Source organism: Sciurus vulgaris, assembly GCF_902686455.1.
Source record: "Sciurus vulgaris genome assembly, chromosome: 6".
Classification (NCBI taxonomy): Eukaryota; Metazoa; Chordata; class Mammalia; order Rodentia; family Sciuridae; genus Sciurus; species Sciurus vulgaris.
Window position 1 is genome coordinate 35,315,565 of NC_136466.1, and position 13,265 is coordinate 35,328,829.

General features: G+C 46.0%; 1 protein-coding gene across 3 annotated transcripts in view; it reads right to left on the reverse strand.

The window, feature by feature from the left end:
* Nucleotides 1-4,735: 4,735 nt before the first annotated feature.
* TBC1D9B (TBC1 domain family member 9B) overlaps nt 4,736-13,265 on the reverse strand; it is a 56,638-nt gene continuing 48,108 nt past the window's right edge. The window contains exons 18-22 of one of the 3 annotated variants that reach the window (XM_079144109.1): nt 11,156-11,227; nt 10,862-10,912; nt 8,186-8,248; nt 7,564-7,670; nt 4,736-6,137 (exon numbers count right to left, since the gene is read on the reverse strand). In XM_079144109.1, coding sequence (XP_079000235.1) covers nt 5,427-6,137; nt 7,564-7,670; nt 8,186-8,248; nt 10,862-10,912; nt 11,156-11,227 — 1,004 coding nt within the window. In that variant the 3' untranslated portion in view covers nt 4,736-5,426. The remainder of the gene's footprint in view (nt 6,138-7,563; nt 7,671-8,185; nt 8,249-10,861; nt 10,913-11,155; nt 11,228-13,265) is intronic. The other 2 variants (XM_079144110.1, XM_079144111.1) reach the window with 2 other exon arrangements.

A 13,265-nucleotide genomic window follows, 5' to 3' on the forward strand; every position in this document is an offset into this window, starting at 1 on the left:
CCCAACCCGACAAAGATGTGGTGAGAAAGGTTCTGCTATACAGAATACAGGTAGAGGAGTAAAACAGAAAACAAAACAAAAAAACATCGTGGATAAGAAAAATAACCAATGTCATCCAGACAGATTTATTATGCACTAGTGATCACTGAAGTGTGACAAGAAAAAAATGGGAATAAATGTTGTGAGGATAGTTGCTTTCAATAAATAGACCACAATGCAGGTCCATTACAGAATTTTGAGTTTGCAGTGAAAGCGCACATGCATTATTAGGAAGTGACATCTTAGCCAGGCATGTGACACCCGCCTATAATCCCAGCGACTCCAAAGGCTGAGGTAGGAGGCTCAGGAGTTCAAAACCAGCCTCAGCAACTTAGCAAGTCTCTAAGCAACTCAACAAGACCCTGTCCCTAATAAAATATGAAATAGGGCTGAGGATATGGCTTGGTGATTAAAGTGTCCCTGGGTGATTCAATCCCTAGTACACACACACAAACACACACACACCAAAAAAAAAAAAAAAAAAAAAAAAGGAAGTGACATCTTCTTTGGCCAAACTTTGGTCAGGTTCTGAGCATTCTCCTGTGCACTTTGTTTTAATAAGGAACTCTGCTAAGTCAGTTTAGCAAGAACTGCTTCCTTCCCATCATCAACATCTCATCAGCATCCTCACAATTCTCCATCCCCCAGATGAGGTCTAATGTAGCGGGCCTGTCTTCAGCAAGAACCCTGTTATGCCTGTGTAGCCAGAATTCGCCTAATTCTAATGTTTCCTCCTAGTAATTTTCCATCTACTGGCCTCCACTTGATCCTTAGCTGTAAATTCCCATCTGCCCACACTGAGTTGGAAGTTGAGCACAATCTCACGCCCCCATTTCCAGACCCCATTGCAGTGGTCCCTATACCTTTTTTTTTTGCACAAGGGATTGAACCCAAGGGTGCTTTTATTACTGAGCCACATTCCCAGCCCTTTTTTTATGTTGAGACAGGATCTTGCTAAATTACTTTAGGCCTTATTATATTGCTGAGGCTGGCTTTGAACTTGCACTCCTCCTTCCTCAACCTCCCAAACTGCTGGGATCACAGGTGTGGGCCTACTGTCACTGTGCTTGGCCACAGTCCTTATACCTATCCTGATGATCCTGAATAAAGTCTTCCTTGCTCTGTTTTATCTGGTGTTATTGAATAACTATTTATTTAATAAAAGCAAGAGGCTACAAAATGTACATAATTTCAGTTGTATAAAATCTGTCATTTATTCCCAGGTGCATGAGTATGTGGGGGGGGGAGTAGGATTATGATTTTAAAAATATTTTCCAAATTTTTCACAGTAAATATATATCAGAAAAAAATTTTTAAAAAATTGTGTTTCAAAGACTGAGTTGCAAATGGACAATGGTCAGGCAATATATGACAACAGAACTATGACCTTAAACCTTTGCAGTAACCACACCCCTAAAATCTCAGTTGCCTGAAACCTTGACTTGGCCAATAACTGCCTGCTTCTCCATTTTTGCATACCTACTTGCCCAGCTCAGAACCAACCAGAAAAAAACAAAACACATAAAAACAAACCAAACACATAAATCATCTTGGGTAAGCTGGGTGAGGTGTTAAGTGCTTATAATCCCAGTGATTCAGGAGGGCTGAGGCTGGAGGATAGCAAGTTTGGGGTTAGCCTGGGTAGTTTTGCAAGTGCCTGTCTCAAAATATAAAATAAAAAGGGCTAGGGATGTGGCTCAGTGGTAAAGCACTTCTAGGTATGGAAATTGGGACAGGGAACAAAGAAGCCCATCCTGGGCTGGAGCTGGAACTCAGTGGTAGAGCTGATGCTTAGCATGTGAGGGTCTCTGGTTTCAATCCCTACCACTTAAAATAAAAGAAAGAAATCTTACTTCTTATTTGATTCCCTCTAGTTTTCCCATACTGACAGCCTGCATTCAGAGCACATCTGAAGACTTCTCTTCACTATAGATTTTCCTACTTTTCTGCCTGCCTTTGAGTCTGCCAAATACAAGTGATGGGGCTGACTCCCCTTCTAGAGCAAGTCCAAATAGTGTTTCTCACTGGGGTGTGGGTCTGTTTATTTCCACATCTGAATTACTGTGGCTGAGAGCAAAATGCATATTTGCATCTGCAAAGAATGTTTTGTGCTTAATGAAAAAAGCAGAACAAAAATTTTATGATACCAGTTCAACTCTGAAAAAAATATAGAAGAAAATCACCAAAATACTGAGTAGTCTTTAGTATCAGATAAAGTTTTTCTACTTTTCAGTATTTTTTCCTTTTAAAATACACGTGTCCCTTTCTTCCCTCCCTCCCTCTCTTTCTTCCTTTCACAGGTCTCCCTATGTTACCTAGGTTCTTCTCAAACTACTAGGTTCAAGTGATCTTCCTGTCTCAGTTTCCCTAGTGCTGAGGCTACAGGTGCATATCACTAACCATGGCTAAGCAGTTTTAAAATATACAATTGCAGAGTAATATATACTGAAAATTTATTTCCTTCATACATATTTTGTGTTACTGTTCTGGCTGTTAAATGTTTTAATTATCCTCCCAGGTTCAATGATTAATGAATTTGAAGTTCTGTTGCAACCAAAATAAAACAACTGTGTGTGTGTGAGAAAGAAAGAGAGAGGAGAGAGAGAGAGAGAGAGAGAGAGAGAGAGAGAGAGAGGAGAGAGAGACTCATTATGTTGCCAGGCTGGTCTGCAACTCCTAGGCACAAGATATCTTGCCTCAGCCTCCCAAGTACCTGGGGCTATAGGAACAGGCTGCCATGCCTGACATACTTGTTTTTGTACATTCTTTTAACATGTGAATAGGTTATTCTTTTTATGTTCTTACTTTATATTTTCCCTCCTTTCTCTCTTTCTTTCTCTTTCTCCCTCCCTCCATCCTTTCCACTGGGGATTAAACCCAGGGGCACTCTACCACAGAGCTACATGCCCAGTCCTTTTTTATTTTGAGAAAGGGTCTTTATAAATTGCCCCAAGCTATCTTGAACTTGTAGTCCTCCTGCCCCAATCTCCTGAGTTGCGGGATTACAGGTATGAACCACTGTGCCCAACAATTCTATTATTTTTTGTGTTATATTCATAAGTTTATTCTTCATATTATTTAAAACATTTATCCAAATTTCGAATTACTAAAGTCTAATTGATTACAATCAATTTTAAGATTCCAAACTGCCAAATGTATGAGATTCTCATGTGTATCTTAATTGCATTGTGGCCAAGAACAGTATTTTTGGCAAGATCTGTTGTAATTATATATATGTTTGGAATAAATACTAGAAAGGAAATTATGTTTTACAATGTATGCCTTTTTTTTTTTTTTTTTGTACTGGGAATTAAGCCCAGGAGTGCTCTACCACTGAGCTATGTCCCCAGACCTTTTATTTTTTGAGACAGGGTCTTGCTAAGTTGTTGAAAGTCTCAATTGTTGAGTCTGGCCTCAAACTTACAAACTCCTGTCTCAGCCTCCTGAGTTGCTAGAATTTTAGGCCTGAGCCACTGTGCCTGGCTGCACATTTTTTTAATGACTTTTTTTTTTAAGAAAGAAAAGAAGAACAGTTGTTCAGTTTCCTTGATGTTGTTTGCTGCATTTATTGAGAATGGAACATAACAGTTGAGAATTTCAAGCGTAGGTTATTTTATTTTCTTGTGGTGCTGGGGATGTAACCCAGGACCTTGCACATGCTAGGCAAGTACTCTACTACTGAGCCACACCCCTAGGCCTGCACTGCAATTTAAAAAACTAATAGGAAATCTATGGAAAGCAGATCAGTAGTTGCCTGGTGTTGAGGGTGAGAGCACAGACTCCCTGCAAATGGCCTGAGGGATCTTTCAGTTGTGATGCAAATGTTCAAAAACTGCATTGTGGCGTTGGTTGCTAACTCTGTAAATCTAGAATTCACTGGCTTGTACATTAACAAGTAGATTTTATAGTATGTAAGTTACACCTTAATAAAGCTGTTATATTTAAAAATAAAAAGGCTGGATATGGTTGTTCATGCCTGCGATCCCAGCTATTCAGGAGGCTAAGACAGGAGGATTGTAACCAGCCTGGTCAATTTAGCACAATCCTCTTAAAAACCAAACAAGAGGTTTTGTGGGACTGGGGTTGTGGCTCATGGTAGAGCACTTGTCTAGCACAAGTGAGGCACTGGGTTCAATTCTCAGCACCACATTATAAATAAATAAAATAAAGATCCATCGACAACTAAAAAAATAAATAAATAAAGGGTTTGCGGATGTGGTTCAGCGGGAGAGCACTTGCCTGGCATATGCAAGGCCCTGGGTTCCTTGCCCAGTGCTGAGAAAAATACAACCCAGGCATAGTAAAAGCAAGAGTGGCCCCCATGTGGGACAAACACTGGTCATCCGTGATCAGCTTCAACTCCTGCTACAAATAAAAGGGTCCTCGTGCCTCAGCCCTGTTTGACTCAGCTCAGAAGGCCCACACTCTGCTTCTTGAATCCAGCGACTTGCTACAGCCCAGGCCTGAGACACATCTATACTCCTTGTCCCCCTGCCCACTGAGACCTGTGGAGCTCAGGCTTCTCCTGCCACAAGTCAACACCTTCCATGTCCCCACCTACACTGGCAGGCATGGTAACTCCCACAACCCCTGTGGGGGACCAAGTGTCTTGAATTTCTGGAGTGAGGCCTGGGTCCTGTTCCTGGTCTAGGGGGAAGCCAGGAGGCCTAAACGGTTGTTGAGGGCCACTTTAAGGCACTGTACGCAGTGGATTTTATTTTTTTTTATTTGAGGAAATTAAGGCATTGAGCACAGTGTGATGTTTAGACAACTGAAATGAATACAAGGAAACAGATGAGGACCTGAGGATGTGCTTTCAGAGTTAATGGTGACAAAAGAGCAAAAGTGCATGTAAGGTTAATGCGCCCACCACTATGCAAGAGACCCTTTCTGCTGAGTTCCCCAGTCAGGAGGTTCGGACTTAAAGGCTCCAGAGAGTACTTGGAAGTTTCCATCACTTTGAAACCTGATAAGTTTATGACCTTCCTACCTGGTGCCAAGTGGCGGAGTTGGTGTCTGGGCCACACAGCTGAATGAAGATGGCTGTGGTTGGAGGGACCCAGTGTGGCCTGAGCACAGCACGGGCTGCGAGGATGTGAGGCAAGCATGGGCAGATCCGAGAGCCTCTAACATGAGGAGGGGCAGCCAGGCTCTAGGAGGGTTCCCACCAGGCAGAGAGGAGGTGGAGTGGCCAGTCTTTTCCTGGGCACTGGGGTGGACAGGCCCAGGAATGCTTCTAAGGCAACTGGGTCTGCATTGGCCTGCGTTTACAATTCATTGCTTCTGGGGAGAATGAGAGGGTGAAAGGAGAGGACAGGAAGGGAAGGAGGAGACCAAGGCTGGCCCCTACTTCTGAGGCCTCAGCCAAAGCAGTGCGGCTGCAGAGGTCAGCCCGAAACCCCAGACTGCTCATGGTCACTGGAGGTGCTGAACTGTCTCTCCACCTTCTTTTGGTCCTTGATCTTGAGTCCAATGTCAACCCTCTTCTCAAAGAAGTTCACTAATACAGACTCCGTCAGAATGGAGGCTAGGATCTGCTCGAAGGAGATGCACCAGTCTGTGTCCACAGTGCCCCCAACACGTGAGGTGGCTGTGGGACTGCGGGACTCTCCACCCACCAGCACTGTGTCATCTGCAAGGTCCTCACACTGCAGGGAGCCTGTGCTGACCACTGAGTACGAGGACATGGATATGTCGTCTTTGGTTTCATCATCAGACAGAAGCTGGGCGGGTGAGCCCTGCCCCTCGCCGCTGCCCCCCTCTACCACCACCTGGCTTTCTTGTGGTGCTTTCCCAAGGTGGGTGTCTCCACCAGCCTTGGCCTGGGGGTCCCCTGCAGCTGGCAGCTGAAGCTCCCGTATTGGGTCCTGATGGAGCTCAGGTGCTGGTGGCTCGTCCTCCTCTGTGGTACTGTTGTGATCCCCGCTGTGAGCACCGTCCCTGGGCTTTCTGCCTATCCGGGTTGAGAACTTCTTCCCTACCTCGCCAATGCGGAGGAGGAGGCTGGCCACAGTGGCAATGGCATGGTACAAATCTTGCTCCATGGGGTCTTCGCTGAACATGTTGTATAGTGTCTTGCACAGTTCAATGAACTGTTCCTTAAGGATAAAAACAGGACAAGGAGATGGTAAAATATGGGTTGCGTTAGCTAGAGAGAGAATGGCCACGCTAACTGGTGCTGGAATATTGTCTCCAAAAACCTGTGCCTTACCATTCCCATTTTACAGATTAGGACACTCAGAGGAAAGTGACTTACCAATGTCTTGTAGCTTTTGAAAGCCTTTTTTCCTTTTTTCCCCAGATGCCTTTCTCATCAGCGGGATGCATATCTGATTTGGATTGTCCTTGTTTCTGTTTGTCATTCTGCTAGCTTAGAGAGACCTACTTTTTTTTTTTTTTGTAGGTTTTTTTTTTTTTTTTTTTGTGGGATTTAACCCTGGGGTGCTTTACCCCTGAGCTACAGCCTCAATCCTTTTTACTTTTTGAGACAGGGTCTTTTTAACTTTTTTTACTTTTTATTTTGCTGAGGGTCTTGCTAAATTGCTGAGGCTGGCCAGGAACTAGTGATCCTCCTGTCTCAGCTTCCCAAGTTCCTGGGATTACAGACATGCACCACAGTGCCCAGCAAGAGAGAGCTACTTCTATCAAGGCTTTTTTGTTTTTGTGGTGCTGGAGATGGAACTCAGAGCCTTGCATCTGCCAGGCCAGCCTTTACCAGCCTGATTCCCAACCCCCCCCATCAGGACTTTCTAAACCTAATCACAAAAGGACTTATTCCTTGTATTTTGGAACCACTTTTGGCTTTTATATTTTTAGTCAGAAGCAACTTCAACCGTCCTTTAGTGAAGTACAGGGGGTAACAACAAAGTGTACACTTGGTCAGTTGAGGAGGGCTGGGGCAGGCCGGGTTCTAGGTCTTTAACCATACATTCAGGACCACCAGCCTGAGATGGGAAGAAAACTCATTCCATGGTGCCCTATCTTCAGGTCTGTGAGTGAGAGTCTGCTCCAACTGCAGGTAAAGTCTGGTCTGAGGGACATGGTCAGGCTGAAGAACTAACTTTGCTTAGATGTCTACAGTCTGAATCCAGAGTTGACCACTCCCTAGCTGAGACCTTTGACAAGGTGCCAAACTTCTGAACTGACAGACTAGCAAATGAAGAACCTGCCACGGAAGGAACAAGTAAGCCTGTTTGTGCAGACACCTGGGCAGGGCTGGGAGGGAGCTGGAGCACAGTGAACTTTCTTGTCAAAGCTGGTGTGTGAGTTTCTGGTTGTTAGAGACTAACCTACCTGGTGCATCTCTGGTTCATGGATATTGATTCACAAAAAGTGAGTGGTTAACATGGAACAACTAGCCTCCTTTCGGAAATCACAACTAACTGCCATTGAGGACTAACAGGCTCCAGAGGGAGGGAAGAGAATTTCCACCCCATAGGAGACCGCTGGAGTGTGGGTGGTGTGAGGCCCCAGTTGGCCAGAATTCTCTAGAAACATATCTTTGTGGGCTCCAATTGAGCCTACCTGGTTCATCTTGGGAAGATCCTTAATTGTTTCCTTCTGAGCCTCTTTCTCCTTGGCCCACATTCGAAGGTAGTGTCGGTAGTCTGGAGGGCTGGTGCCCTTCTCCTCTGTGAGTTGGAAGAAAAATAGATTAATCACCATCTGTCAAATGAGAGGAACAGGGTTGCAGGCTGGAAGCAGAGAGGAGTGGGGCTGCATTTTTTCTGGCGTGGGCTTACCTGGGCCCTGTTATGGAACACCCTGGCATTTGGGGCAGTGGAGATGGAAAAACAGTCCAGAACACTCATGGTTCTCTCCCATCAGCATAGGTTGGACCTAAGTTGATAAATGGTCCCAAACCCATCTTCCCTAAGGTGGTGACAGAATCACACAGAGGCTGCAGGGAGGCTGGTGTGAGCTGGGGAGGGCTGCTGGGCTCCTAGAGGGGGATGGGGGCCCCCACAGTGGTAGCTGATGAGCTGAACTCACCTTGACGCATCAGCCCCTGTGTCAAGGCACGCATTTGTCATCTCCCTGGGGGTTGACGGCCTCTCCCGCAGTGACAGGGAGGGACACAGCAAGCAAGGGTACCCAGAACACACCCTCCCTTGGATCGCTACCATCAGTAGAGAACAGCCTGTACCTCCTCTTTTTTCTCGAACATCCTCATTTCCACTTCCTTCTTGCTCTTCCTGTGGTGGTACTTCTGGACAACCAGAAAAATAAAAAGAATATGGAGAAAATTTTTATTCTGATTATAAACCACGGGGGTCCCTGCAGGTCTAGTCTGTGGCTCTACAGAACCAGTCCAGGCCCCAGTGCTGCCCTATGCTTGGCCTGGCCCTGGTCCTATAGCACTGCAGCAGGGAAGGGCCTGGCTGTTTCTCTTTTTTTCCCTTCACTTTTTTTTTTTTTTTTTTTTTTTTTTTATTGGTGCATTATAGTTGCTGGCCATCTTTTCACTTGGTTACATTTTTAAAGTCAGTTGCTGCGGTATAGCTCAGTGGTAGAGTACTTAGCATGCTGGAGGCCCTGGGTCTGAATATACACACACACAGCCGAAGAATCCTCACTTCTTCTTTCCTTCCCCTTCCTTTCTTTCCTCCTTCCCTCCCTTCATTCCTTCCTCTCTCTTTCTTTCTTGGTGGGGGTGGGACTAGGGATTGAACCTAGGGGTAATTTGCCTCTGAGCTACATCCTCAGACTTTTTTATTTTTTGAGACAGGATTTTGCTAAATGGCAGAGGCTGGACTAGAACTTGTGATCTTCTTGCTTCAGTCTCCCAGATGGTTGGGATTACAGGTGTGCACCACCATACCTGGCCCTCATTTCATCTTTTTCAAAAAAATATATGTCTCACCACACTGTTTTATAAGTGAATGATGATATGCATTATGGAAAAGTCTGAGAATTAATGAATTCTATAGTTTCTGCTAAAAAGTCAAATTCAGAGGATGAGTCCTAATGATCAATTTTGTTTGTGACCCCCACACTAGTAGATGAGGGGTTCTTTTTTTTTGTTGTTGTTGATGGACCTTTACTTATTTATTTTATATGGTGCTGAGAATTCAACCCAGTGCCTCACACATGCTAGGCAAGTGCTCTACCACTGAGCCACAATCCCAGCCCCAAGATGAAGGATTCTATGTATGGGAATCTAGTGCTCACACAGTATTTCAAAAAGTGCCACATTTGCTGGAGTTGGCACATTTGCTGGAGTTGGTTCACATGATGCCTACATGTGAACATGACCTGGGAAGAATCAGGCTGACTGTTCCCTGAGGCTTTAGGGCCTCAGGCAGACAGCAGTATCCCAGCTCTGAACTACCCTAGTGGTCCATGTTGGTGGTGAAGGGCAGGCCACTATGGGCTCAGGAATCTCATCATAGAATGGAGACTCTGCTCCCTGTGGTCCATGTGAAGCCTGAGGACAGGTCTGTGCACTATGAGGCCTCTTCCAGGAGCACTTGGGACAAGCTTAGAGCAGCCTTGATTTGTTGAGGCTCCGTATTACAACAGAAGGAGCACCAGGCTTTTTAGGTAATGTTCTTGAAATCAAAGTCATGTTCAAATTCAAGTCTTTCTTCAGTGCTGTCAGCAGAACCACCATAGGCATCTTGATATGCATTATTATGATTATGATTTGGTACTTGGAATTGAACCCAGAGGTGCTTCACCACTGAGCTACATCCCTAGTACTTTTTATTTTTTATTTTGAGATAGGGTCTTGCTGAGTTTCTGAGGCTAGCCTTGAACTTGTGATCCTCCTGCCTCCATCTCCCAAATCCCTGGTGATACATATTATTTTCCCTTTTGGTTCAATTCCTTGGTACGTATAATCTCTCATGAGAAATTATCTTTTTTTTCTGTTTTGTTTTACTTTTGGTGGTGCTGGGGATCTAAGGCAGGATCTTGTACAAGTGCTCTATCACTGAGCTACACCTGCAAGCCTTATGGTCAACTTTGCAAGTATAACACACATGATGAGCTTGATAGCCAAATCCCAGGGCCTGGAATGCCCTCTTACCCTGGATCAGATGCTTCCAACAGGCTTTATTATTATTTTTTTAAATTGTTTTGGTACCAGGGATAGAACCCAGGGATGCTTAACTACTGAAGCACATCCCCAGCTCTGTTTTGTATTTTTTTTTTTTTTTGTGGTGCTGGGGATTCGAACCCAGGGCCTTGTGCTTGTAAGGCAAGCACTCTACTGACTGAGCTATCTCCCCAGTCCTATTTTTTGTATTTTATTTAGAGACAGGGTCTCACTGAGTTGCTCAGGACATTGCTAAATTGCTGAGGCTGGCTTTGAACTCATGATCCTCCTGCCTCAGCCTCTTGAGCTGCTAGGATTACGGGCGTGCGCTACCAACCAGCTTTAAATGTGGCACAGGCACTCAACATATATATTTTTCTGTAATGAAAAAATACTGTGAATGTGAAGATATTTTCCAGGACAGATCTACCATTTCTTGCACCTCCACTTTTCCATGCTGTGTCTGTTTCACACAGGTACAGTGACAGCATTCTGTATTTCTTTTCTATGAACATGATGACACTTTTTGCATGTGGCTGCAGAGGTGACCTCTTGGGTCTGCTTGATGCCCAATGTACTGTGTCTTTATTTACTAACCACTCTGCAATAAGGGATGCTGCCCCCTGTTTTTCACAAGGAGTGGCTGGGTTCTGGGTCCTTCTCAGGACTTACACCCACAGGAAGAAGTCTCAGAGGGCCCCAGGGACACAGCTTCCAGACTTCTGAGTGTTAGGAGGACATAGTCCCAGGTGAAGGGGGTGCCCTTGCCCTCCAGGGACTGACCTTGAGCCTCCCAGGGCAGGAAAAGATCCAGATCTGAGGCCAGAGGAGATGCTGGAGGGGACAGCAGAGAAGGTGCAGAGGGAAGAGAGAGAAGCCAAGGTCCAGGGAGACAGAAAAGCAAGAGAAACAGGAGTTGAGAACATCTGCAGGGACTGACCCCACCCAGTGTGGGCAGGACCCTCCCAGGAGAACCCCAGGGTGGCCTCCTCCCTGAGCCCACTGATGGGTCCCACGGGAAGACTGGTGGCTGCAGGGCCATGGCTGGATGCACCAGGCATCTTAACAGCAGCTCACCTTCTGAGGAGCTGTCTTCTGTGAAATAATGGGTGGCCTCCAGGGCTGACTCGGCTTCCTCTGGGCTCAGAGCTGTGTTGGGAGAGAAGCGAAAAGTGGTGGCAGGAGAAGACACTGTGTTACTCACTCAAAGCAAACCTACTACAGTCCCAGACAGAAGCCTCCTCACCTGGTATGCCTGACTAGTCCCAGTGTGCTGATCATAATATGTAGTAATAGACTGCTTGAATGATTAATAAGTGATTGATTAATTGCTGGGATAGAACCCAAGGGCACTTTACCATTAAGCTATACCCCAGCCCTTTTTGTTTTATTATGAGACAGTCTCGCTAAGTTGTTGAAGCTAGCCTCGAACTTGTGATCCTCCTGATTCAGTGAAACAGAATGGCTTGAGTCTGCATGTGTGCCTGTAGGCACATAAAACACCCTAAAACATTGAAGCAAATCACCACCAGGATGGAAGGATGGCTTGCTTTTCACCACACTCCCAACTTCACTGATTATAGGTGTGTGTGACCACACCCAGCTGGTAATAGTTTTAATGGTGATGATTAATTCTGGTTGTTTGTTTCTTTCTTGACTTTGATATTGTGGGGTTTTGGGGAGGAGGGTACTGGGATTGAGCCCAGGACCTTGTGCATGCTGAGCATGTGCTCTACCACTGAGCTACATCCCTGACCTGACACCGAGTTTGAAAATGTAGTACACGTGTCAGGAAGCAATGCAATCAGTGAAGTTGGGAGTGTGGTGAAAAGCAAGTCATCCTCCCATCCTGGTGGTAATTTGCTTCAATGTTTTAGGGTGTTTTATGTGCCTACAGTCACACATGCAGTCTCAAGGCATTCACCTTATAAATATCAGAGATGATTTCTCATCAATATATATGGGTCTTCCTCATTATTTGCAAATGCTGGTAGTGTATGAGGAATACTTGGGGCTGCAGATTCACATGGTTCTGTGGTGGGGGGACTCCTTGTTGTATGGAGAGAGGCTTTACAGTGCATGGCATGTAGGGGAGGTCAAGGACATGAGCCACAGTTCACCAGAGCTCAAGTGTCCTATACATGAATGAGGCAGGTTGGGCCAAGGTGGTTCAAGTGGCAGGGGCAGTCCTGTGTGCCCTCATTCATAGGATCTAGGCCCAGTGGGGTCTGTCTAGCCTGGGTTTCAATGGTGGTGGTACCAACGACCAGACAGCTCCAGGTGAGAACCCCTGTGCCAGGAACCTTTTCAGTTCAGGTGGCAGAGCAACCACCTGGGAAGCTGTACAAATTATAGGTCTGGGTTCCACTCCAGGCAAATGGAGGAGGCTCCTGGAGGTGAAGCTCAGTCCTGGGCCAGTTGTGAGGGCAGTTGCTGACTGTGAACTTCTCCAGGCCAGGTTATGAATAACAATGTTGGGGACCTGGTACAGTTCTACCACCAGAGCAGAGCAACCCAGCCATCATTTCCATTGGCCTGTTTCTTCAGAAAATGGGCATGACCCCTCTCTAGAGATTCCTCCAAGTGGTCACCTTGCTGAGATGGTATTCTCTTGCCACAAACAGAAACCTGGTGGTCATGGCTCTGGCCTGGATTCTGTGAGTCCTTCCCTTTCACTCAGACCATGGCTCACAGGAGATGTTCTATTCCTACCATGGCCCCATTAGGCTCCAACACCACTTAGGCTAGAGGGAAGTAGCCCTTGCTTATGGCCATGTGACAAGATTCCCTTGGTGGCTTTGGTGCTGCCCTCAGGCTGACCCTCTGGAAATAAGTAGGAACTCTTGAGAAACTTAAGGAGAAACTAATGAATGCACAGGATCTCAGATACAAACCAGAATCTCTACTCATTCATCCCACTCCCTTCCCCCCGCTCCCCGCCCCATGACTTTTGGGTCAAGCTGCTCATTTGATGGGTAGAGTCCTGTTCCTGGCAACTGCCTGCACTGATGGGATCCTCCTTCCATGGCCCTTCCCAGGTCATGACCCTGCTCTCAGATCACCACCATGCTGGCTCCAGCCCCCTCCTCTTTCTTTATGGGACCACAGCCTCCCCAAAAGTTGCCTCAGCCCACCCATCCCACAGAAGCCTGTGCCCACCTTGGGATCCCAAACTCAGGACAAGTTA